This window comes from Schistocerca piceifrons, chromosome 11 (genome assembly GCF_021461385.2).
Source record: "Schistocerca piceifrons isolate TAMUIC-IGC-003096 chromosome 11, iqSchPice1.1, whole genome shotgun sequence".
Classification (NCBI taxonomy): domain Eukaryota; kingdom Metazoa; phylum Arthropoda; class Insecta; order Orthoptera; family Acrididae; genus Schistocerca; species Schistocerca piceifrons.
The window spans coordinates 51,405,939-51,431,386 of record NC_060148.1 but is presented as its reverse complement, the minus strand read 5'-3'; the positions used below and the strand labels follow the sequence as shown (position 1 = coordinate 51,431,386).

Below are 25,448 nucleotides of genomic sequence, written 5' to 3'. Positions count from 1 at the left end.
GGCACATTGAATTCCCTGACGACTTCGAGAACGGAATGTCGCACGTGTCAGGCTCCAACTACCAACCCGCGTTCGAAGCCTATTAATCCCCGCCGTGCAGCCACAATCACGTCGGAAACCTTTCCACACGATTCACCTGGGTATAGGGGTGCGATGTGTAGACAACCTCCGAGATGGCGCACCCTGGGCAACGGACTGCGATAGCAGCACGGCAGAAAGTCTACACAAATGGCGGGCGAACTAGATCATTGATCTCTCACGGCCGCACACAGCGACAAAACAAGAAAAAGAAGAATGCTACCATCGAGAAAGGCTCTTCTAAGAGCCAACAGACTAAAGATATTGGACCCATCGTCCATGTTCTGCAAATTAATGTAGAAAGCCTGACAAGGGATAAATGTGACTACATAAGCAAGCTGGCTAACGATCATAAAATCGAGATCATAGCACTCCAAGAAACTCATCAAGTGCAGGAGCGCATAACAGCATGCACCATTCCAGGCTACAGGATGGTCGCAGCACTGCCATCGAACATTCATGGATCCGCTCTGTATCTTGGTAACAACATTTCTGGGTACAAAGAGGTGATATGCCAAGAAATTAATGACATAGAAATAATTCCTATTGAACTTAATGGAATGACCATAGCAGCCGTTTATAAGCACCCACAAAGTAACTGGCCAACACCAGCTTCACCAGTACTGCCCAACCCCTGCGTGTATGTGGGGGATTTTAATAGCCGTCACACTCTCTGGGGGTATGGCAACGTCGACGAAAACGGAGAAACTCTGTCTGAGTGGATTGAAGCACAAGACATGTACGTCATATACGATGCCAAGGACCCTAAGACATTCCAATCGGCCTGATGGCAAACAGATATCAATCCTGATCTCTGCATTGTGTCCACTGATCAGGATAGAGTCCCACTACACCGTACAAAAAGAGTCCTGAAACATTTTCCAAAGAGCCAACATCGTCCCACCCTGGATTCCAGCGCCTATCTGATTTGGTGAAGGTTGCCGGTCTTCCTTACGCGATGAAGGCAGAGCTCACCACCTGCAGCATCGTTAACAGAACCGACTGCGGACCTTTGGTGCAGAGCCGGGTGGAGGGTCTGAATCAGAGGCTCAGCAATTTGCGACCATGTTGGCTGCAGATTCCTCGACTTGCGCCATAGCGTGGTGGGGTTTCGGGTTCCGCTGAATAGGTCAGAAGTTCACTACACTCAGCTGGCGGCTACACGGGTAGCGGAGGCTGTGTGGCGTGGACTGGGCGGTTTTTTAGGTTAGAAGGCCTCGGGAAAGTACGGGGTGGGCTGCAATCTCAAAGGGTGCATGGCAAATACAGGACGTGCTTGGATCAACAGTCGGAATTGTAGTTGTAAATTGTTGTACTTGTGCTGGGAAACCCCCTGAGCTTCAAGCACTAATAGAAAGCACAGAAGCTGAAATCGTTATAGGTACAGAAAGCTGGCTAAATCCTGAAATAAGTTCTGCAGAAATTTTTACGAAGTCTCAGACGGTGTACAGGAAAGATAGATTAGGCAGAATTGGTGGTGGAGTGTTTGTGCTGTCAGTAGTGGTTTATCTTGTAGTGAAGTCGAAGTAGATACTCCGTGCGAATTGGTATGGGGGAGGTTATACTTAACAGTCGAACTAAGTTAATGATAGGCTCCTTCTTCCGATCCCCAGACTCCGATGATACAGTTGCTGAACAGTTCAGAGAAAATTTGAGTCACGTAACAAATAAATACCCCACTCATTCGGTTATAGTTGGTGGGGACTTCAACCTTCCCTCGATATGTTGGCAAAAATACTTGTTCAAAACCGGTGGTAGGCATAAAACATCTTCCGAGATTGTCCTAAATGCTTTCTCCGAAAATTATTTCGAGCAGTTAGTCCACGAACCCACGCGAATTGTAAACGGTTGCGAAAACACACTTGACCTCTTACCCACAAACAATCCAGAGCTAATAGAGAGCGTCATGACTGATACAGGGATTAGTGATCACAAGGTCGTTGTAGCTAGGCTCAATACCGTTTCTTCCAAATCCACCAGAAACAAACGCAAAATAATTTTATTTAAAAAAGCGGATAAAGTGTCACTAGAAGCCCTCCTAAGAGACAATCTCCATTCCTTCCGAACTGACTATGCAAATGTAGACGAGATGTGGCTCAAATTCAAAGATATAGTAGCAACAGCAATTGAGAGATTCATACCTCATAAATTGGTAATAGATGGAATTGATCCCCCATGGTACACAAAACAGGTCCGAACGCTGTTGCAGAGGCAACGGAAGAAGCATGCAAAGTTCAGAAGAACGCGAAATCCCGAAGATTGGCTAAAATTTACAGACGCGCGAAATTTGGCACGGACTTCAATGCGAGATGCCTTTAATAGGTTCCACAACGAAACATTGTCTCGAAATTTGGTAGAATATCCGAAGAAATTCTGGTCGTATGTAAAGTACACAAGCGGAAAGACGCAGTCAATATCTTCGCTGCGCAGTGCCGATGGTACTGTTACCGACGACTGTGCCGCTAAAGCGGAGTTATTGAACGCAGTTTTCCGAAATTCCTTCACGAGGGAAGACGAATGGAATATTCCAGAATTTGAAACACGAACAGCTGCTAGCATGAGTTTCTTAGAAGTAGATACCTTAGGGGATGCGAAGCAACTCAAATCGCTTGATACGGGCAAGTCTTCAGGTCCAGATTGTATACCAATTAGGTTCCTTTCAGATTACGCTGATACAATAGCTCCCTACTTAGCAATCATATACAACCGCTCGCTCACCGATAGATCTGTACCTGCAGATTGGAAAATTGCGCAGGTCGCACCAGTGTTTAAGAAGGGTAGTAGGAGTAATCCATCGAACTACAGACCTATATCATTGACGTCGGTTTGCAGTGGGGTTCTGGAGCATATACTGTATTCAGCCATTATGAATTACCTCGAAGGGAACGATCTATTGATACGTAATCAGCACGGTTTCAGAAAATATCGTTCTTGTGCAACGCAGCTAGCTCTTTATTCGCACGAAGTAATGGCCGCTATCGACAGGGGATCTCAAGTTGATTCCGTGTTTCTAAATTTCCGGAAAGCTTTTGATACCGTTCCTCACAAGCGACTTCTAATCAAGCTGCGGGCCTATGGGGTATCGTCTCAGTTGTGCGACTGGATTCATGATTCGGAGACCAGTACCAGTTGCAAAGCGATTTAGAAAAGATTGCTGTATGGTGTGGCAGGTGGCAGTTGACGCTAAATAACGAAAAGTGTGAGGTGATCCACACGAGTTCCAAAAGAAATCCGTTGGAATTCGATTACTCGATAAATAGTACAATTCTCAAGGCTGTCAATTCAGCTAAGTACCTGGGTGTTAAAATTACGAACAACTTCAGTTGGAAAGACCACATAGATAACATTGTGGGGAAGGCGAGCCAAAGGCTGCGTTTCATTGGCAGGACACTTAGAAGATGCAACAAGTCCACTAAAGAGACAGCTTACACTACACTCGTTCGTCCTCTGTTAGAATATTGCTGCTCGGTGTGGGATGCCTACCAGGTAGGATTGACGGAGGACATCAAAAGAGTGCAAAAAAGGGCAGCTCGTTTTGTATTATCACGTAGTAGGGGAGAGAGTGTGGCAGATATGATACGCGAGTTGGGATGGAAGTCATTAAAGGAAAGACGTTTTTCGTCGCGGCGAGATCTATTTACGAAATTTCGATCACCAACTTTCTCTTCTGAATGCGAAAATATTTTGTTGAGCCCAACCTACATAGGTAGGAATGATCATCAAAATAAAATAAGAAAAATCAGAGCTCGAACAGAAAGGTTTAGGTTTTCGTTTTTCCCGCGCGCTGTTCGGGAGTGGAATGGTAGGGAGGTAGTATGATTGTGGTTCGATGAACCCTCTGCCAAGCACTTAAATGTGCAGAGTAATCATGTAGATGTAGATGTACTTAACATAGGCCTCCAAATCCCAGTAGTAAAATGTATCAATAAACCGCGATGGAACTTTAAGAAAGCTAATTGGGCAAAATATGCTCAAGAAGTTGATCAAAATTTGCGCTGGATTACCCCACAGCAAGAAAACTATAAACGATTTACTGGAGTCGTCATCGCTGCAGCCAAAAGGAACATACCACACGGAGTTAGACAACAGTATATTCCTTGCTGGGACAATAATATTTATAAACTTTATGATAAATACCAATAAACAGTAAACCCTGAAATCGGTGGACAAATATTAGAGGGACTAAACACACACAGAAAACACAAGTGGCAGGAACTCACGTCCCAGTTGAATTTTACACATTCCAGCAGAAAAGCCTAGTCATTATTGAGGAAACTTTGTAACTCCTCTTCAGCACGCCACTAGGAACCTAAAATGAAACCAAGGAGATGGCATTGCACATAAAGGCGCGTGCTGAGAAAAACCCTCTTGATCCAACAACTGAAGCAGAAACTAAAGAAGAACTACAAGAACCTGATAAAACTCCGAATGACGATACATCGCTTTCGTCACCATTTAACGAAGAGGAAATCAAGGGTGCGATAAAGACCTTAAAAGCGGCGGGATTGGACGGTATATTCCCAGAATTTATAAAACACCTAGGACCTAATGGAAAAGTGTGGTTAAGAAACTTTTACGGCAACATTTTAAACACTGGAATAGTCCCACCACAATTTAAAATAGCCCGCACGCTAGCAATCATTAAACCTGGAAAGCTACCAGAAGATCCAACTAGCTACCGCCCCATCACCCTCTTGAGTGTATGCTTTAAGTTGTTGGAACGCCTGATACTTAGTAGAAATCAGGACATCGTGGATGGAATAACCCCTCCATATCAGGCAGGTTTCAGAAACAAGCGCAGCTGCTGCGAACTGGTTTTAGCCCTAACATCATATATAGAAAGCGGATTCATGAACAGGATGAAGTCAAGGGTAGCTTTTGTTGATCTGTCGTCGGCATACGACACTGTGTGGCTGCAGGGTCTTATGCTTAAGTTCAAGAGACTCATACCTAGTTTAAAACTGGCAACCTTAATGAACAACATGCTGACGAACAGGTCTTTCGAAGTGAGCATCGGCCACAACACCAGCAGATCGTATAAAATAAAAAATGGCATTCCTTAAGGATCTGTGTTGGCTCCAACCCTTTTTAATTTGTATATTAGCGACTTGCCAAATACAGCCAGCAGGAAATTTTGCTACGCCGATGATTTGGCACTAGTTGTACAAACTAAAACACTTGAGGAACGAGCGAACGTACTCACAGAAGATCTGGAGTCCTTGAATTCCTATTATAAAAAATGGCGACTCTGCCCTAATCCAACTGAGGTGTGTGCTTTCCTCTTGAACAATAAAATGGCCCACCAGGAAGTGAATGTGAACTCCTGTCAACAAAGAGTCAAACACAACTTCAACCTCAAATACCTTGACATAACATTAGACCACTCCCTGACTTACAAAAAACATCTAGAAAACGTAAGCCAAAAGCTAAAGAGTCGCAACAACATCATGAGAAAATTGGCTGGCTCGACTTGGGGAGCTCAAGCATCCACCTCACGTACTGCCGCAATGGCCCTGGTATATCATGTTGCCGAATATTGCTCTGCTGTCTGACATTCGAGCACTCATACTGAGAAAATCGACGTCCAGTTGAACGAGTGTATGAGGATAATAACGGGTACTATTAAATCCACTCCAATCCCTTGGCTGCATACTCTAAGCAATATCCCACCTCCACAATTGAGAAGGCAAGAAGCAGCAGCAAGAGAGTGGTCAAAAATTCATGACTCAGATTACCCACAGAATCTACCAATCCATGATGTTTTGAACGAAATACCATGGACCCGCTTGAAGTCACGGAAGCCTATATGGATTAATACACAAGAACATCAACCTGACATCAAGGATCAATGGCGGCACTTTTGGAATGATTCTGGAATTAATAAACAACAAGATCCTACTCTGGAATTACTGGGCTTTGACCCGAAGAGATGTACCTGGACTAAATTAAACCGTATCAGAACGGGCCATGCAAGATGCAATGCATATAAGTACAAGTGGGGTCTATGCGGCTCACCAGCCTGTGACTGTGGAGCACCAGAACCGAACGTCCGCCGTATTACTGAGGAATGTCTCTTAAGAAGATACGCCGGACCTGTCTCTGAGGTTATATATGCGGAACCCTCTGCTTTGGATTGGCTGAGCAATCTAGATATTGAGCTTTAAATATATGAATGAGTTTCTAGTCAGGCTTGCCAAGCTTTTAACGTGTAGTTATTTTGTCTTGAGTGTTTGTACTTTATCCTTTTGTACTATTGCTTGTTTTTTACACATGTACTATTTACACATTGTTTTGTTTTATACATTTCGTTTACATATTGTTGTACTTATATAAAATATTGTCGCTGTATTGTCATACGCAAAATAATAATTTAATAAATAAACCTGGGTATAAACGACAGCTCCGACAACGCATCGCCCTTTTGCACCTTGCGTACGCGATACTACCGCTATGCGTGTAACTGGATGTCGCTATCGCATGACTTTGGCCCTGAGCACTATGGGACTTAACATCTACGGTCATCAGTCCCCTAGAACTTAGAACTACTTAAACCTAACTAACCTAAGGACAGCACACAACACCCAGTCATCACGAGGCAGAGAAAATCCCTGACCCCGCCGGGAATCGAATCCGGGAACTCGCATGACTTTCCTCACCTTTGTGTAACTCCGGCTTACTCCAGTAAAAACAACATAACACAGTTAGTTCATCATGCATGAGAACCATACATTTGTGCTGCTGTTTTATCTTATTATGGCAGCCATTCTTCTTGGAGTCTATCGTAACAATTTACTGTGGTGTCTAGGGATTAACACTTTCTTACACTGCGACAGACATGTTAATACGCGAATATTACTCGAATGAAATTACTTTTTCTCCAGTAGGCAGCTGTGTTGAAAAGTCTTGCTATCCGTGGCTCAGAGGAGGTAACAACTGCAGCCCTGGTTTCTTCCATGGCGGAAAACTCTTTTGTTCTTTTGACGTTTTCTTGTCACGTCTGTGTGGTTTTCTCTTCAGTCAGAGTTGTGGTGGCTTATTTGGTGCGTTAAAAAATGTAGATATTGCATTTCACACACGTTTCCTATGTTCCCCATTGACTGATTTGTCTGGAAGTTGATCCGTAGCGCTTCATATCGCGCCTATATTTTACGTACTATAAGACGCTATGCACTATAAGACGCACCTGCGGTTTTAAGCAGTTTTTAAGAAAAAGTACAGTTTTAACATTTTGTTATCAGACTGCTAACCCAGACTAAAAATATGTCTTAGTGTATAAAACCGAACTGACCATTAAAGTCCCTGAAAATCGAAATCTGAGCTTCCTTCTTCTTCACATTCTTCTTCGTCTTCTTTTTCTTCTCCTTTGTCATCCTCTTCATATAAGATGGTCTTCACTGTCATCGAGAGTGTTACTCACGCCGCACTTCTTGAAAGATTTAAGAGTAATGTCTTCTCTCACTATTTTATCCACTGACACTCGTTTGATTGTAGGTCGTTTCCAAGATCCCTTCGCCGTGAATGTATGTTGGGTTTCATCCATCATTGATTTGTTTCATTCCTCTCTCACATACACTTTAAATGGTTTACTTATCGAGACGCCAAGAGGTTGCAATTTTTAAGTACATCCTCCCAGAATAACAGTAAACTCTGTATTTTCCCATCTCTGTTTCTGTTTTACAGAATTTTTCGAATGGCTGCTAATCTGATATGGCATTATTTTGCGCTTGCAAATGGTCACTGGATTAAGTTTAGTACCGCCAGCACAACTTGAAAGTGCAGTGCATTTTTTCATGTCCACTCGTTTTTATACTTCGCTGACTTAATTCCTCACTGGGTTTCGTTCGATGTTGAATAATAAAGCGATGGAAAGATAATGATTTCTCTTCATACTCTTGTGCTATTTTCTGACATATTTTGCTTTTATTTCGCATTCAGAGCCCACGATGCTTCATAAACCTGCAGCGACGCCCAGTTCCACCCTGAAAGTCTGTCAAGCCCCACTCAAGAGCTAGCTTACGACCGTGTATTTAATTCCAGTGCCATTTTGACGGGGTCCTGGAATCGATATCAAGAAGTCATCTTACAGTTTTGGCCATATTGCATTCAGTCCTCTATTTGCGCATTTAGTCTTCCTTCATTTTTTTCAGTTCTTCTCTACTAGCCCACCAATCGCGAATAGCTTTTTCTCTGTTGGTGGAGGGCCGAAATGCCATTCGGCTGCTCTGTTTCCATGTTCTTCTGCATGTGCTGTTACTTTCAATTTACAGCCCACGTAACGTGAATATCTTTTACTATTTTTTTCCATTACCAAACTAGCTACTAACAAAAATATTGTGCTGATGTCGATAGCAAAAGTCGTCTCCACTTAAAGTTCACTGGCACCGTAGACTGCAGTGACGCGCCACAGGTCAGATGGAGGGCCGGCAGGGAGGCGGTGTTAGCGAGTTCGAGAATCCCCGCAGCTCGTGTTGGTCGCACCGGTGCACCGCTGCTGCTAGTTGAATCTGGTGTTGCCACATAGAGATAGCTTTCCCGCCATGTCGAATATATGGCCATTTTTAAGACTGGCGGGAACTTTAAATCAAACACCAGACTGTCTATATTAATTTCGTGTACAAGACGCACCCGAATCTTGGAGAAAAAAGTGCGTCTTCTAGCCCGTAAAGTAAGGTAAGGAAGACACGGTGATGTGCATAGAGTTTCAGACAGTAAGCCGTGATTATCGCATGACAAGTGCACTCTGATCGAGTAACTGGTTGCAAGTAGTTACAGCTGCGGCCGAAAGGTGTTAGAGCTTCTTACGGACGATGAAATCATCAATTAGTGAGAACATATTTTCAGAACAAAACTGCAGTTATTGTGATTATTGAGACTGTTATTAATTATTGTTAATTCGTTTATTAATGTGAATGGTACTGCGAACGGAAAGTAAGATAGTAAATGAATGTTGTTATATCCATTACGTAAGTACACATTAGCGTGACAACTCTGGTTCTACACTGGAAGTGAATTATACTCTCAGATGAATTTTGTACTGTAGAATAAGGTCACTCTATGGGACTGGGAAACAAGAAACAATTTACGACAATTCCGTTATTTAAAGGGGGAGTTATTTTGATACTTGTGGAGTTTGTAAAATTGTTCATTTATTAAATTGTTCATAAAAGCTTTCAACTTTTTACTGGTCATATATGAAATACGCGTGCCTGCGCAGTTCGATACCAGTACCAAAGTGGCTACGATGTGTATCATCCAATTAGAGGATAGTACGTTCACGGTTATTTTGTGAGCTAAATAAAGGCTCTGTGAAGTCAAGAGAATTCAGTTGGGAGCTTAGCTATCATCATTTTCGGATGCCGATATAAGGAGGTCTGAATACCTCTGGTAATTTTGTAGAATAACGATTTAAACTTCACCGAGGAGTGCCGCAAAGTGCATGCGAACTTGTCACAAAAACGAGAACGCGAAATTTCGATTTTAATATGTAAACAGCGACTTTTTTACAACCAAGATCCGCCTGGCATGTTACACAAGCAGTGACCGCAAACCAAACATTCGTAATGGCCAAATTGTGCGATATTTGGAGGAGCGTTCCGTCACAGATAATCCGTTTGGTAATCCTGTTGGTAAGGGGTTCGGTTAGCTACCATAAGCCGGCTATTACGAGTGACTGCGGTTGCGTGCGAGCGTTGAAGGAAGAAGTTACGATTAGCCCGGGATGGGCAGTGTTTCTGTATGAGACACGCGCCAGTACATCGGAGTTTTCGCTCACAAACTACGTTCCAATCGGTCGCTCAGTTAACCGGAAACTGAAAAACATTTGTTCTGGCCGTTGGATTCGTGTATCGCTACTGGTTGTATTACAGCTTTTCCAGCAGAGGAACACCCTTGGGTTCTAAAAGGGAAGGCGTGTGGGGCTGACTGTAGAGGAAGAAATCATCGCTGGCTGAGTGAACGTTACTCCTGTAGAACGGGCACACAGTAACCGCGACCGTGCAAAGTGCAGCGAGCAAAACCTCACCTTTAAGGGATACTTGTAAGAGGCCGTTCTGCAAAAGGTAAAGTCTCGTGCTGATTACTAGTCAGTGGGAAACGACATTCACCGGTAAATTCCTGTAAGTTACACAACACAATGAAATGCGCGTGGAGCATTAATGGCCTCGTGCAAGTCTCTTCAGCTGACGTGTCGCTGATGCTCACACCCAGTCCCGAGAGGGGAAAATCCGCCACACGGCCGGGAATCGAACCAGGGACCCCGTGATGGAGAATAAGTAACTCTGCCATCAGATCGTGAGCTGGTGACTGCAGGCTGCGAGAGAGTCGGTAACAAACTGCCCTGTGTGGCGGCGTTTGCTCGTGCGTTTACGTGCGCCTGTAACCTCGCACACGAGTGTCGGAATTTTCAGTCCAAGCAAGTACAGCTTAGGTTTTCAACGTGGCGCCAACTGAATTAATACGAGCGAAGTTATAGACCGCTCGAACAGGGAAAGAGAAGGCGCAGATGTTGGGTTCGAAAGTGGATTGCGAGGAGACATGAGTTAGGAGTGTCTAGAAGCTAATGAGCAAGTTGGGAAAGCATTGTCGAGTGAACCGATGTAGTTTCATATTTATTGAGAGTCTTAGGAGGCACGTCTATTCAGAGAAAACATTCTCTAATGTGAGATGCGATTCCTGCTCCTCTAAAGTTGAATGCTGTCTGGCTTTATCTTGTTTCGGACGATTCATTTACCTCATTCCAAAATACTTCCAATATAGACTGAATGAGAAGAGAAAAGTGGAACTCTGTGCATAAAAAGGTCAAACCACTGTATATTAGATGTCCTGCTTAAAATGAGTAATCTAAATTTGCAACAAACTGCGTCATATTGTATGGCATTATGCAATTAAAATTTGGAAGGACTGCTGCTGTACATACAACGCTTTTTTGCTGTATCAGATCTGTTAAAACATATAAAGTCACACATTGTGGGGGACTGTAGTAACATGCAGCACTTAAATTTGCATAAATAGTATGCATTATTATTTTAACAAAGATGAGGCCACATGCCCAGTATATCTTATCCTAAAATATATACTACTTACACATGCCGAAATTATCAATGAAAATGGTTGAATGGTTCTCTTGTAATGTTTGCAGTAGTGACCCATGGTATACCAACAAACGTCGTTCGAACAGGCTTTGAACGCCCAATGGTACCGACCGGTCGCCGTGTCATCCTCAGCCAGTAGGCGTCACCAGATGTGGGTGGATACGGAGGGCCACGTGGTCGGCACACCGCTCTCCCGGCCGTTCTCAGTCTTCGTGACCGGGGCCGCTACTTCTCACTCAAGCAGCTCCTCAATTCGTCTCACAAGCGCTGAGTGCAGCCCGCTTGCCGACAGCACTAGGCAGAAGTGGACAGTCATCGACGGAAGTGCTTGCCAAGCCCGACAGCGCTTAACTTAGGTGATCTGATGGGAATGCACAGCGAGGGCAGCGCCCCAAGCGGACAGTGAGCTTCACTTCTAAATGCGATAAGGTTCGAGAGCGGGTAGTATCGTGTATGTTGACTTACAACACAGTGTTCACAAGAGGGACAGAATGTAGTGCAGTAAAAATCAACGTTAACTAAAAAACTACGCCGTATTTGTCTTTCTTTAGTTTCCTAAGGATGCTGGGAGGTATTGAATCGTACATTAAGGAGGGCTTACACGGGCACGCATCGGTCGCGCACGTTTACACACGTAAAAATGCGCGTGTGAACACCCAAAACGACACGTCGTCGCAACTGGCGCACGTAGAAATGAAAGCTGAAACCGGGTGTACCTACTTGCGCACGTCGGTTTGGTTCGGTCCTCCTACCCCCCCCCCCCCCCCATCCCCACCATCTTCTTCACGAGATGGCGTTTCTTGCCGAATGGCACACGGTCTGTTTTTGATCCTTCGAGACTTGACATAGTGCCAACAATTTTGTTTCCGAGGCCTGATATGCAGTGACAGTGACAGAGACGTGGCCATTACAGTACCATACTGTGTGATTTCTGGGACTCCACGAGGATCATCCGTCGTAAGCAAGCTGTTTAGGCTTTTATGTTGGTAACGCCACGTAGCGCCCTGTATCAAAATCACTGACTGTGTTGTGTGCAGTCTGTGCCTGGTTTGCATTGTTGGAATATTCTCTATTGTAGTGTTGGGCAGATGGATGTGAGCGAACAGCGCGTAGCGTTGCGCAGTTGGAGGTGAGCCGCCAGCAGTGGTAGATGTGGGGAGAGAGATGGCGGAGTTTTGAGAGCGGACGATCTGGATGTATGTCCGCCAGAAAAAGGAAAATTGTAAGACTTGATGTCATGAACTGATATACACTCCTGGAAATGGAAAAAAGAACACATTGACACCGGTGTGTCAGACCCACCATACTTGCTCCGGACACTGCGAGAGGGCTGTACAAGCGATGATCACACGCACGGCACAGCGGACACACCAGGAACCGCGGTGTTGGCCGTCGAATGGCGCTAGCTGCGCAGCATTTGTGCACCGCCGCCGTCAGTGTCAGCCAGTTTGCCGTGGCATACGGAGCTCCATCGCAGTCTTTAACACTGGTAGCATGCCGCGACAGCGTGGACGTGAACCGTATGTGCAGTTGACGGACTTTGAGCGAGGGCGTATAGTGGGCATGCGGGAGGCCGGGTGGACGTACCGCCGAATTGCTCAACACGTGGGGCGTGAGGTCTCCACAGTACATCGATGTTGTCGCCAGTGGTCGGCGGAAGGTGCACGTGCCCGTCGACCTGGGACCGGACCGCAGCGACGCACGGATGCACGCCAAGACCGTAGGATCTTACGCAGTGCCGTAGGGGACCGCACCGCCACTTCCCAGCAAATTAGGGACACTGTTGCTCCTGGGGTATCGGCGAGGACCATTCGCAACCGTCTCCATGAAGCTGGGCTACGGTCCCGCACACCATTAGGCCGTCTTCCGCTCACGCCCCAACATCGTGCAGCCCGCCTCCAGTGGTGTCGCGACAGGCGTGAATGGAGGGACGAATGGAGACGTGTCGTCTTCAGCGATGAGAGTCGCTTCTGCCTTGGTGCCAATGATGGTCGTATGCGTGTTTGGCGCCGTGCAGGTGAGCGCCACAATCAGGACTGCATACGACCGAGCCACACAGGGTCAACACCCGGCATCATGGTGTGGGGAGCGATCTCCTACACTGGCCGTACACCACTGGTGATCGTCGAGGGGACACTGAATAGTGAACGGTACATCCAAACCGTCATCGAACCCATCGTTCTGCCATTCCTAGACCGGCAAGGGAACTTGCTGTTCCAACAGGACAATGCACGTCCGCATGTATCCCGTGCCACCCAACGTGCTCTAGAAGGTGTAAGTCAACTACCCTGGCCAGTAAGATCTCCGGATCTGTCCCCATTGAGCATGTTTGGGACTGGATGAAGCGTCGTCTCACGCGGTCTGCACGTCCAGCACGAACGCTGGTCCAACTGAGGCGCCAGGTGGAAATGGCATGGCAAGCCGTTCCACAGGACTACATCCAGCATCTCTACGATCGTCTCCATGGGAGAATAGCAGCCTGCATTGCTGTGAAAGGTGGATATACACTGTACTAGTGCCGACATTGTGCATGCTCTGTTGCCTGTGTCTATGTGCCTGTGGTTCTGTCAGTGTGATCATGTGATGTATCTGACCCCAGGAATGTGTCAATAAAGTTTCCCCTTCCTGGGACAATGAATTCACGGTGTTCTTATTTCAATTTCCAGGAGTGTATATATATATATATATATATATATATATATATATATATATATATATATATATATATATATCAGTTCATGACATCTTACAATTTTCCTTATATATATATATATATATATATATATATGATGAGTTTTGGACATTATTAAGGGCCAGCCGCGGTGGCCGAGCGGTTCTAGGCGCTACAGTCTGGAACTGCGCGACCGCTACGGTCGCAGGTTCGAATCCTACCTCGGGCATGGATGTGCGTGTTGTCCTTAGGTTAGTTAGGTTTATGTAGTTCAACGTTCTAGGGGACTGATGATCTCAGCAGTTAAGACACATAGTTAAAAAAAAAATCACTATTAAGGTAAATATGTTGTTTGTTCTCTATCAAAATCTTTCATTTGCTAACTATGGCTATCAGTAGTTAGTGCCTTCAGTAGTTAGAATCTTCTATTTAGCTGGCAATATTGGCGCTCACCGTATTGCAGTAGCCGGCCGCGGTGGTCTAGCGGTTCTAGGCGCTCAGTCAGGAACCGCGCGACTGCTACGGCCGCAGGTTCGAATCCTGCCTCGGGCATGGATGTGTGTGATGTCCTTAGGTTAATTAGGTTTAAGTAGTACTAAGTTCTAGGGGACTTATGACCACAGATGTTGGGTCCCATAGTGCTCAGAGCCATTTGAACCATTTGTATTGCAGTAGTTCGAGTAACGAAGATTTTTGTCAGGTAAGTGATTCATGAAAGGTATAGGTTATTGTTAGTCAGGGCCATTCTTATGTGGGTATTATTGAAAGACAGACTGCGTTGCGCTAACAATATTGTGTGTTAGTTCAGTGATGATCAGAATAAGTAAAGAGAGAAATATTGATCACGTTCAGGTTTTACGTAGAGGTTTTCCAGCACTGTCATTTATAAATTTTTTCGAAGGGGATGTTTCACCGTGTGTGTGGAACATTAATCTTGGTACTTGTAAATACAGAAATATGTCGGAGGAAGCAATAAGTAACACCGTAAACGGAATGAGGGGAAATGTAGCAGACAGTGATGAAATTGTATAGTGGTGTATACCATGCCGACGACCTCGCCGCAGTGGTAGCACCGGTTCCCGTCAGATCATCTAAGTTAAGCGCTGTCGGGATTGGTTAGCACTTGGATGGGCCACTGTCCTGGCTGCCGAGTTCTGTTGGCAAACTGGGTGCACTCAGCCCTTGTGAGGACAAGTGAGGAGCTACTTGAGTGAGAAGCAGCGGCTCCTCTCACCAAAACTGACAACGGCTGGGAGAGCGGCCCTCTGTACCCGCATCCGGTGACGGCTAAGAGCTGAGTGTGACACGGCGGCCGGTCGGTGAATCTGGGCCTGTCGGCTGCCTGGTGTGCCCCAGAGACGAAAAGGTCGACAAAAGTGACTCTGACGCATAGTAAACCTAACTACTCCTTTTCGGCACTTGTTATGCTTGTTGTGTAATAGACACCTTCATAAAAAGAGAATTCGATGTTACTAGTTCTCTCTTAAAGAGATCGGCAACAGGAGATTTGAATTTCAGTTTTCAGTGTGGACAAGGAAGTTTTCTCGGCGCAAAGACAAGAATAATTCACTAATCACTAAGAGAGTGTAGACAGTTGTGATGGTGAACAGTCGCAGTTGCGAATTTTTGCGGTGTCAGTTACTTGCCTCCGGATCAGCTGAGAAATGTGTGGAAATGTTCGTATGTAATTCGTGACATTTGTATTATGCCAGCTAGCATGTATGAATCACCTACGTGGTTGAAACCCAGATATCTTTTAGTGTTCTGTCTCTCTCTCTCTCTCTCTCTTCCTCTTCCAGAAGGGTTGTTATCCATTACAATCAGTCATAGGCAGAACCAATACAGCAACCACTGATTGCGTATCGCAACGAGTAGAAAAGTCAGTTGTGTTCTCGTCAATGCCATAACAGCATGCCTTTCTAGTCATTTCGAATATCTTTTCTGTCTCGGGTTTTTCCGATGTGCGGATCAGAAAATACGTGGTACGAATTTAATGACATCTACTTTGACGCTGGCGACAGTTTTATATTAATCTCATACTGAATACGAAAACGCTATACTGAAAGAAACTATATCTGCGGTGCCGTGGTGTCGGGTTCGTGCCAACCAGTTGGTGCAACGGTACCGCGAACTGCATTCTAAAGCCTGGAATGACTCCGCCAGGTTGCTGTTTGCGTTGGGTCTTTGCGCTACAATATATAACTGAGAGACGCAACCGCACAGGGCGTATCAGAAGGAATGTTCGATATTCACGGATATTACACCAACGATCATTCGAAGCAGAGAAGCCTTAGTAAACGCGTGCTCTAAAACGCATACCTTAAGAACTTTCACGGCTTCATCATCTTTGATACTGTGGAGCAAATCGCTTCTACTGCCAGCTCTTTGCTTTCCATATTTTTAGACGAGGTGTAACTAGCGATCAAAAAGTTTCAGTATGAGGTTGTTGCTGCAGCATGTATGCAACACAGCATAACTCCGATGCTTGTATATAATCACCGACGTGCAGGCGGGGGTGTAGTATGTTAATACAAACAAATATAAGTGATCAGTGGATGTTTCGTTACGTTTCCTTTCCAACTGTTAGCTAATAACTGTACTGCGTCACGCCTAATTCAGTTCCTCAAGCAGAAGTGGGTGAGTTAAAACAGCTGTACTGAAACCGTCGTAGAACGGAAAGGGAACGTTCCCGGACATGGGTTCCTATTCAAAATATCATGTACGCGGTCCCCTCTACAAACCCTAAAAGTTTTTAACGCGCAACTTCCAAACACCCTATAGCCCAGCGCAATTAGGAATCAGCGATCACAATTATTCCGGTAGTTCCAGTTTTTTTAGTATGATGCATGAACTTACCCCCCGCCCTCCCCCCTCCACCACCGATGTAAAATTAAAGGTCTCGACATTGCAGCGCTCGTGTGCAGGCGCCCACATTCAAAAAACCTGCCGAAATTGCGACAAAATCTTTTTCCCCATCTGTAAACGTTCCAGCGGAAATTTCGTTTAAAGTAGCCTGAATAAATTTTGTAGAGCATAAAATTTTCTACAAAGTTGCATCTACGATTTTTTTCTCTCCCTTATGGGTTTCTAGATATTAAGCTATAAATATGCGTATGAGTTAGCAAAAACACACATTTGGCCCGAATAGCTCTGATTTGTAGTGAGTAGTTCTTTCCCACGGAAATTTTGAGAAAAATTAACTGACAACAATGTCGTACAGTATAAAATAGCTGCAATGACGTAATCCTGAGCCCTTGTTAGAAATGCCGAAACTGCCTTCGCCCCCCAGCACTCACTCCAAAAGAATTAGGGGTGGCTGATGGGATGGCAATAGGAAGGAGCATCCCGCAGCCCTATACCACTGACAGATTAACGTACTGATCCCGAGACAACGGAAAAGGAGGAAGAGCAGATATTTTAAATCTGAACACTATTTTAGTTGACATGTTACAATTTTCTGTCTGTAACATCCCAAAACAACTTTAATACATTTCAACTCTTGTTTTTCAGCGAGTGTTAGTCGACATACGAGGTTTTAATAATCACTGCAGATAATTTTCGATAGCAGGTGTTCCAGACGTAGTAGCGTTGGAATAACTGATTAAAATTGCTACATAAAACTCGCGTGTGTTCTGCGAACAATTGCTAGCAATAATTGCTCGCGATATTCCCAGTGATATATCGCTCGTGCAGGAGGTCACATGTAAGTGATGCTCACTGCTGTAAGTAAAGTCTCACCGAAATGAAACACAGCAATAAACTATGACGAGCATAGCTTTTGAATGATATTTGCGCCTTATAACTGTATAACTTATACTGTATAAAACTTCCTTATTCTATATTAATATCATGATTTTGGCCTTAAGTCACTGTCACATTCGAAATGTTGGGTATAACTAGATATCGTTAAGTGAAGTCATCTTAAGGATCTATTGAAATTAATGTCCTAACGTGTACACAAGAGGAAAATCGTCTCAGTGTATGACAGACAGGCAGCAAATATAAAATATATTTTCCAGTCAGTAAACAATCGAGCCACGGAATGAACATCAGTACTGTAGTAAATGTGTGGTGGATTTGGGAGAGATGAATAGCATAGGTTGTAAGTCCATCTTCGATAATCCATGTTCACAGCAAGATCATGGGTACATAAAATGATAGATCTAGGGAAGAACTATGTTATCTGTGAATAAATTTACAAATACATCTTTGGAAGAACAGCGTTACCTGTGACCTCAAGATGTAAACAGCATGTTTATAGCACAAAAATATGACATCATGCCGACAGGAATACTCACGACATATGCAGGTATAAACGAGAAACATGTCCGTGTGCCATACATAACCATGGTACAAAAAATTGCGAAAGTTTGCCATTAAATTATTTTACATTGCAACCAGTATGTTGCAGACCACTATAGTGTCAGACCTACGGCCTGAATGCCAAAGTTGACAGCGAAATGAATCAACACATCAGCAGCTCGAAATCGCGCAGTCTCTACAATTCAGTTCTATGGAGATGAGAAGCCAAGATAATGTTACAGTAGTGCATTGGTGTTAAGGATGCGAATTACGTTGGCACAAGCACGATAGAGACGCCTTATTTAACGATACAGAAACAGTGTAAGACGTCGTGGTCTCCTGACCGCCATTTCTTACATATTCCGCCCTCACAATTATATTCCACACATCAAGACGCTTCATTCGAACCCAAACTAGTCAATGTTGTATGAATTCATGCAAACGATATGCAAATAGCAAGTAAGTGCACCGTGGTTGAAATACTCGAGGCTGGCGTACACACATACATTCCAGAGACGACGGTCACTGGAGCTTTTAGTTCGAGAGAGGTAGACCACACACCGGGAGGCCGGTCCCTTCAGAGGACGACCCAGCCTATGTCGGCCGGTGACCGCCCATGGAGCGGACAGCGTGGGCCCGAGTACAAGGGTGAACGACCCCGTGTTCGGCTTAAAAGCAAATTCCGCTACATTGTGTGGGAGCGGCCAGCCTACACAACTGTGTATAATCGCGTGAGACATGCAGCCAGCAGTGGAAATATACGGCAATTTTCCAGAGTATGCTTTCACGTCTCCGTAGTCGTTTTAGAAGCAGACGACATTTCGCAAATTCATTCCCCTGTCTGCCGTGGTAGAGTTACACTCCGAATCTCTGTGTGTGGATGTGTGACTAAAGTGGCATTCTGAACAAGTCCTTTGTAGCCCTCGTGTCATAGCATTACAGTTGGAAGATCTTTAAGACTGTCTCTAAGGAAGCAGCGACGCCAGAAGGCAGTGCCGATTTGCTGAGTGACCTGCAGAGGGTCGGTGAACGCTGCAGGCTCTGCCAGTTGAACCTGAACGTAAAGAAAGTAAGACGTTGCACATACATTGGAAAGGAGATCCACTACTGTACAACTACTCTACTGATGACAAATTGCTGGTAACAGTATCTACTGGAAACTATCTAGGAGTAACTTTCGAGTGGGACCTTGTATAGAACGATCAAATAAACCAATTAGTAGGAAAAGCGGATGTCATAGAGAGTCACAGGAAGAATTTCAAGGAAATGTAATCAGCCACGAAACATGAGGTTTATAAGGCGTTTGTGTCGCCCAATCTTCACTATTGTTCATCTTTCTGGGACAATTACCAGGTAGGACTGATTGAACAGGCGGAGAAGATCCAAAGGAGAGCGGCGCATTTCGTGACTGGACCGGTCGGTCGGCACGACAGCGTTACAGAGATGATCAACAAACTACAGACGCGGGCGCTGCAAGAGAGGCGCTGTGCATCGCGGGGGGGGAGGGTTCCTACTTGAATTTGGAGAGGGTACTTTCCGAAAGAATCGGTCGACACGTTACTTCCTCCCACATAGGTGTCCACAACGAGGAAATTCGAGAGGTTAGGGCCAATATTACCGACAATCATTTTTCCCAAGCGCCTTTCGCGACAACAACGGGGAAGGCTGGGATCAGTTAGCGGTACCACAGACAGCCTCCGCTTACGGTGTGTGACGTAGACGCAGATTAATTTTATGTGGTCGTTCCACTTCAGATCACTGTGTACACCTACACCCAGATATTTTACGTAAGCAACTGCCTTCAGTGACTGTTCTGTAGTTTAGTAATCACACACTAAGGGATCTCTTCGTGTGGTTACGTTGCGTTTGTTTGTGCTGAGGGTCCATCGCGACTCCCTGCACAAAGCGTCCATCCTCCGCACGCGTTCCTGCGTTTCGCCGCAGTTTTCTGCCGTCGCGACCTGCCTGTGTGCAACACTATCGTCCGCGAAAAGCCTCGTCCAACTTCCGACGACATCTGTTAGGTCCTTGGTGCGCAGTGTGACAAGTAACGGTCCTGTAACGCCGCCCTGCGGCACACCCGATGTTACTTTTACGTCTGAAGGCTTCTCTCCGTTCAGAACGACATGCTGTGTTTTGTTTGCTAGACACTTTTCAGTCCAGTCACACAGCTGGCCTGATATTCCGTACGATCGTTATTTTATTGATTAGGCAGTCGGGGGAAAACGTATCGAATACCTTTCTTACGTCAAGGAATAATTTTGAGTGGAAAGCAGGTGCTTTTGTTCCATACTGGGCAACGACTTTGAAAGAAGAGGTAGACATACGAATCGCGTCGTTTCGTGGAACAACTTCGTCATGGGCAGCATTTAAACACGACGGATGACAACTTTTTATTCGCTTCACATAGTCGTCAAGAAAACTAAGTGATTGTTTGAATACACAGCTGGAATATGAGGCAGACTAGAGCAGAATTTCGAGGCGGAAGATGCTACGGCGATGGTGACATGTAGCCAGCACAGGTCACGCGGTCCGCATGTCGAGGCAACAATAAAGTGGTGCAAAAAGTATACGTTTGGTGCTTTTAGCCCGGAGCGTAAGAAACGGCCTGACAGATGTCCATCATTGTGTAGCAGAACTATATTGTAACGATAGGTAGACACAGAAAAATCGAAAAAAGATTTGGCTTCGTCTTAAGAGAGTGAATCTTTCAGAGTACTAAATGTATTACCTCCGTGCAAAGAATAGGTGGCCAAGATTAGTAGAGTATACGTGGCACTGCACTATCGCTCCTCATAAACTGTTCGCGGTCGTCGGTGTTGTGACCTCACCATAGTCTATCCTGTCGGTGTTATGACGTCACCAAAGTCTATCATCGTCAGAGGACTTTGGCGATCTGTAGCTACTGATATACTATCACAAAAAACTCCAGAAGTACTCAAAAAGGTCGCGAAAAGATTACGAAGTGGTACAAAGATTGTCACTTCGCTTAAAATGTACAGGAATGTAAAACTGTGCACTTATCAAGTACAGTATGACTGCCGTACCAGCGACTAACAGCTGGAGTGAGTGGGCCAGCTCGCGCAGACAGCCGCGCGCAGCTGTTTGTAGGCGCGTGGAGTGGGGCGACCGCAGAAGCCCGGTCCGGTAGACTCGCGCCGCACGCGGGGGATCGCAGGCAGGACTCTGGGGAGCCGCGGTCGGCCACACAGGGGACTGCCCCCAGGACACTGGGGAGCCGCGGTCGGCCACACAGGGGACTGCCCCCAGGACTCTGGAGGGCCGCGGACGGCCACACAGGGGACTTCCCCTAGGACTCTGGGGAGCCGCGGTTGGCCACACAGGGGACTGCCCCCAGGACTCTGGGGAGCCGCGGTTGGCGACACAGGGGACTGCCCCCAGGACTCTGGGGAGCCGCGGTCGGCCACACAGGGGACTGCCCCCAGGACTCTGGAGGGCCGCGGTCGGCCACACAGGGGACTGCCCCCAGGACTCTGGGGAGCCGCGGTCGGCCACACAGGGGACTGCCCCCAGGACTCTGGGGAGCCGCGGACGGCCACACAGGGGACTGCCCCCAGGACTCTGGAGGGCCGCGGACGGCCACACAGGGGACTTCCCCTAGGACTCTGGGGAGCCGCGGTTGGCCACACAGGGGACTGCCCCCAGGACTCTGGGGAGCCGCGGTTGGCGACACAGGGGACTGCCCCCAGGACTCTGGGGAGCCACAGTCGGCCACACAGGGGACTGCCCCCAGGACTCTGGAGAGCCGCGGTCGGCCACACAGGGGACTGCCCCCAGGACTCTGGGGAGCCGCGGTCGGCCACACAGGGGACTGCCCCCACGACTCTGGGGAGCCGCGGACGGCCACACAGGGGACTGCCCCCAGGACTCTGGGGAGCCGCGGTTGGCCACACAGGGGACTTCCCCCAGGACTCTGGGGAGCCGCGGTCGGCCACACAGGGGACTGCCCCCAGGACTCTGGGGAGCCGCAGTCGGCCACACAGGTGACTGCCCCCAGGACTCTGGAGGGCCGCGGACGGCCACACAGGGGACTGCCCCCAGGACTCTGGGGAGCCGCGGTCGGCCACACAGGGGACTGCCCCCAGGACTCTGGGGAGCCGCGGTCGGCCACACAGGGGACTGCCCCCAGGACTCTGGAGGGCCGCGGTCGGCCACACAGGGGACTGCCCCCAGGACTCTGGGGAGCCGCGGTCGGCCACACAGGGGACTGCCCCCAGGACTCTGGGGAGCCGCAGTCGGCCACACAGGGGACTGCCCCCAGGACTCTGGAGGGCCGCGGACGGCCACACAGGGGACTTCCCCTAGGACTCTGGGGAGCCGCGGTTGGCCACACAGGGGACTGCCCCCAGGACTCTGGGGAGCCGCGGTTGGCGACACAGGGGACTGCCCCCAGGACTCTGGGGAGCCGCGGTCGGCCACACAGGGGACTGCCCCCAGGACTCTGGAGGGCCGCGGTCGGCCACACAGGGGACTGCCCCCAGGACTCTGGGGAGCCGCGGTCGGCCACACAGGGGACTGCCCCCAGGACTCTGGGGAGCCGCAGTCGGCCACACAGGTGACTGCCCCCAGGACTCTGGAGGGCTGCGGACGGTCACACAGGGGACTGCCCCCAGGACTCTGGGGAGCCGCGGTCGGCCACACAGGGGACTGCCCCCAGGACTCTGGGGAGCCGCGGTCGGCCACACAGGGGACTGCCCCCAGGACTCTGGGGAGCCACAGTCGGCCACACAGGGGACTGCCCCCAGGACTCTGGAGAGCCGCGGTCGGCCACACAGGGGACTGCCCCCAGGACTCTGGGGAGCCGCGGACGGCCACACAGGGGACTGCCCCCAGGACTGGGGAGCCGCGGTCGGCCACACAGGGGACTGCCCACAGGACTCTGGGGAGCCGCGGTCGGCCACACAGGGGACTGCCCCCAGGACTCTGGGGAGCCGCGGTCGGCCACACAGGGGACTGCCCCCACGACTCTGGGGAGCCGCGGTTGGCCACACAGGGGACTGCCCCCAGGACTCTGGGGAGCCGCAGTCGGCCACACAGGGGACTGCCCCCAGGACTCTGGGGAGCCGCGGTCGGCCACACAGGGGACTGCCCCCAGGACTCTGGGGAGCCGCGGTCGGCCACACAGGGGACTGCCCCCAGGACTCTGGGGAGCCGCGGTCGGCCACACAGGGGACTGCCCCCAGGACTCTGGGGAGCCGCGGACGGCCACACAGGGGACTGCCCCCAGGACTCTGGAGGGCCGCGGTCGGCCACACAGGGGACTGCTCCCAGGACTCTGGGGAGCCGCGGTCGGCCACACAGGGGACTGCCCCCAGGACTCTGGGGAGCCGCGGTCGGCCACACAGGGGACTGCCCCCAGGACTCTGGAGGGCCGCGGTCGGCCACACAGGGGACTGCCCCAGGACTCTGGGGAGCCGCGGTCGGCCACACTGGGGACTGCCCCCAGGACTCTGGGGAGCCGCGGTCGGCCACACAGGGGACTGCCCCCAGGACTCTGGGGAGCCGCGGTTGGCCACACAGGGTACTGCCCCCAGGACTCTGGGGAGCCGCGGTCGGCCACACAGGGGACTGCCCCCAGGACTCTGGGGAGCCGCGGTCGGCCACACAGGGGACTGCCCCCAGGACTCTGGGGAGCCGCGGTCGGCCACACAGGGGACTGCCCCCAGGACTCTGGAGGGCCGCGGACGGCCACACAGGGGACTGCCCCCAGGACTCTGGGGAGCCGCGGTTGGCCACACAGGGGACTGCCCCCAGGACTCTGGGGAGCCGCGGTTGGTCACACAGGGGACTGCCCCCAGGATTCTGGGGAGCCGCGGTCGGCCACACAGGGGACTGCCCCCAGGACTCTGGGGAGCCGCGGACGGCTACACAGGGTACTGCCCCCAGGACTCTGGGGAGCCGCGGTCGGCCACACAGGGGACTGCCCCCAGGACTCTGGAGTGCCGCGGACGGCCACACAGTGGACTTCCCCTAGGACTCTGGGGAGCCGCGGTTGGCCACACAGGGGACTGCCCCCAGGACTCTGGGGAGCCGCGGTCGGCCACACAGGGGACTGCCCCCAGGACTCTGGGGAGCCGCGGTCGGCCACACAGGGGACTGCCCCTAGGACTCTGGAGGGCCGCGGTCGGCCACACAGGGGACTGCCCCCAGGACTCTGGGGAGCCGCAGTCGGCCACACAGGGGACTGCCCCCAGGACTCTGGGGAGCCGCGGTCGGCCACACAGGGGACTGCCCCCAGGACTCTGGAGGGCCACGGACGGCCACACAGGGGACTGCCCCCAGGACTCTGGGGAGCCGCGGTTGGCCACACAGGGGACTGCCCCCAGGACTCTGGGGAGCCGCTGTCGGCCACACAGGGGACTGCCCCCAGGACGCTGGGGAGCCGCGGTCGGCCACACAGGGGACTGCCCCCAGGACTCTGGAGGGCCGCGGTCGGCCACACAGGGGACTGCCCCCAGGACTCTGGGGAGCCGCGGACGGCCACACAGGGGACTGCCCCCAGGACTGGGGAGCCGCGGTCGGCCACACAGGGGACTGCCCACAGGACTCTGGGGAGCCGCGGTCGGCCACACAGGGGACTGCCCCCAGGACTCTGGGGAGCCGCGGTCGGCCACACAGGGGACTGCCCCCACGACTCTGGGGAGCCGCGGTTGGCCACACAGGGGACTGCCCCCAGGACTGGGGAGCTGCGGTCGGCCACACAGGGGCTGCCCCCAGGACTCTGGGGAGCCGCAGTCGGCCACACAGGGGACTGCCCCCAGGACTCTGGGGAGCCGCGGTCGGCCACACAGGGGACTGCCCCCAGGACTCTGGGGAGCCGCGGTCGGCCACACAGGGGACTGCCCCCAGGACTCTGGGGAGCCGCAGACGGCCACACAGGGGACTGCCCTCAGGACTGGGGAGCCGCGGTCGGCCACACAGGGGACTGCCCCCAGGACTCTGGGGAGCCGCGGTCGGCCACACAGGGACTGCCCCCAGGACTCTGGGGAGCCGCGGTTGGCCACACAGGGGACTGCCCCCAGGACTCTGGGGAGCCGCGGTCGGTCACACAGAGGACTGCCCCCAGGACTCTGGGGAGCCGCGGTCGGCCACACAGGGGACGTAACTAATTACAACAATTCGTACTAGTATCATGCACAAAACCATTTACAGTTCTGTTACGGCAAACAGAAGCACACTCTGGGGATCCGTGGTCGGCCACACAGCGGACAGCCCCCAGGCCGCTCGCGCGTCCCGTTCTCGAATACCGTTCGAGTGTGCAGCAGCCGCACCAGTCAGGACAAACA

At 49.6% G+C, this 25,448-nt stretch overlaps 1 protein-coding gene across 1 annotated transcript; it reads left to right on the top strand.

Annotated features, from left to right (window-relative positions):
• Positions 1-173: 173 nt before the first annotated feature.
• LOC124719668 (collagen alpha-1(VII) chain-like) lies at positions 174-25,271 on the top strand. Its single transcript, XM_047244880.1, has 3 exons — positions 174-672; positions 21,544-22,704; positions 22,762-25,271. Exons 1-3 carry the CDS (start codon positions 174-176, stop codon positions 25,269-25,271), a joined length of 4,170 nt encoding a protein of 1,389 aa, XP_047100836.1.
• Positions 25,272-25,448: the final 177 nt, after the last annotated feature.

What these genes read in the sequence shown, in the direction of transcription:
- LOC124719668 (XM_047244880.1), top strand. Translation starts at nt 174, where the DNA reads ATGGCGCACCCTGGGCAACGGACTGCGATAGCAGCACGGCAGAAAGTC. An exon ending in CGTTTATAAGCACCCACAAA is followed by an intron (nt 673 to 21,543) that starts GTAACTGGCCAA and finishes GACTGCCCCCAG; the next exon opens with GACTCTGGGGAGCCGCGGTC. An exon ending in CAGGACTCTGGGGAGCCGCA is followed by an intron (nt 22,705 to 22,761) that starts GTCGGCCACACA and finishes ACGGTCACACAG; the next exon opens with GGGACTGCCCCCAGGACTCT.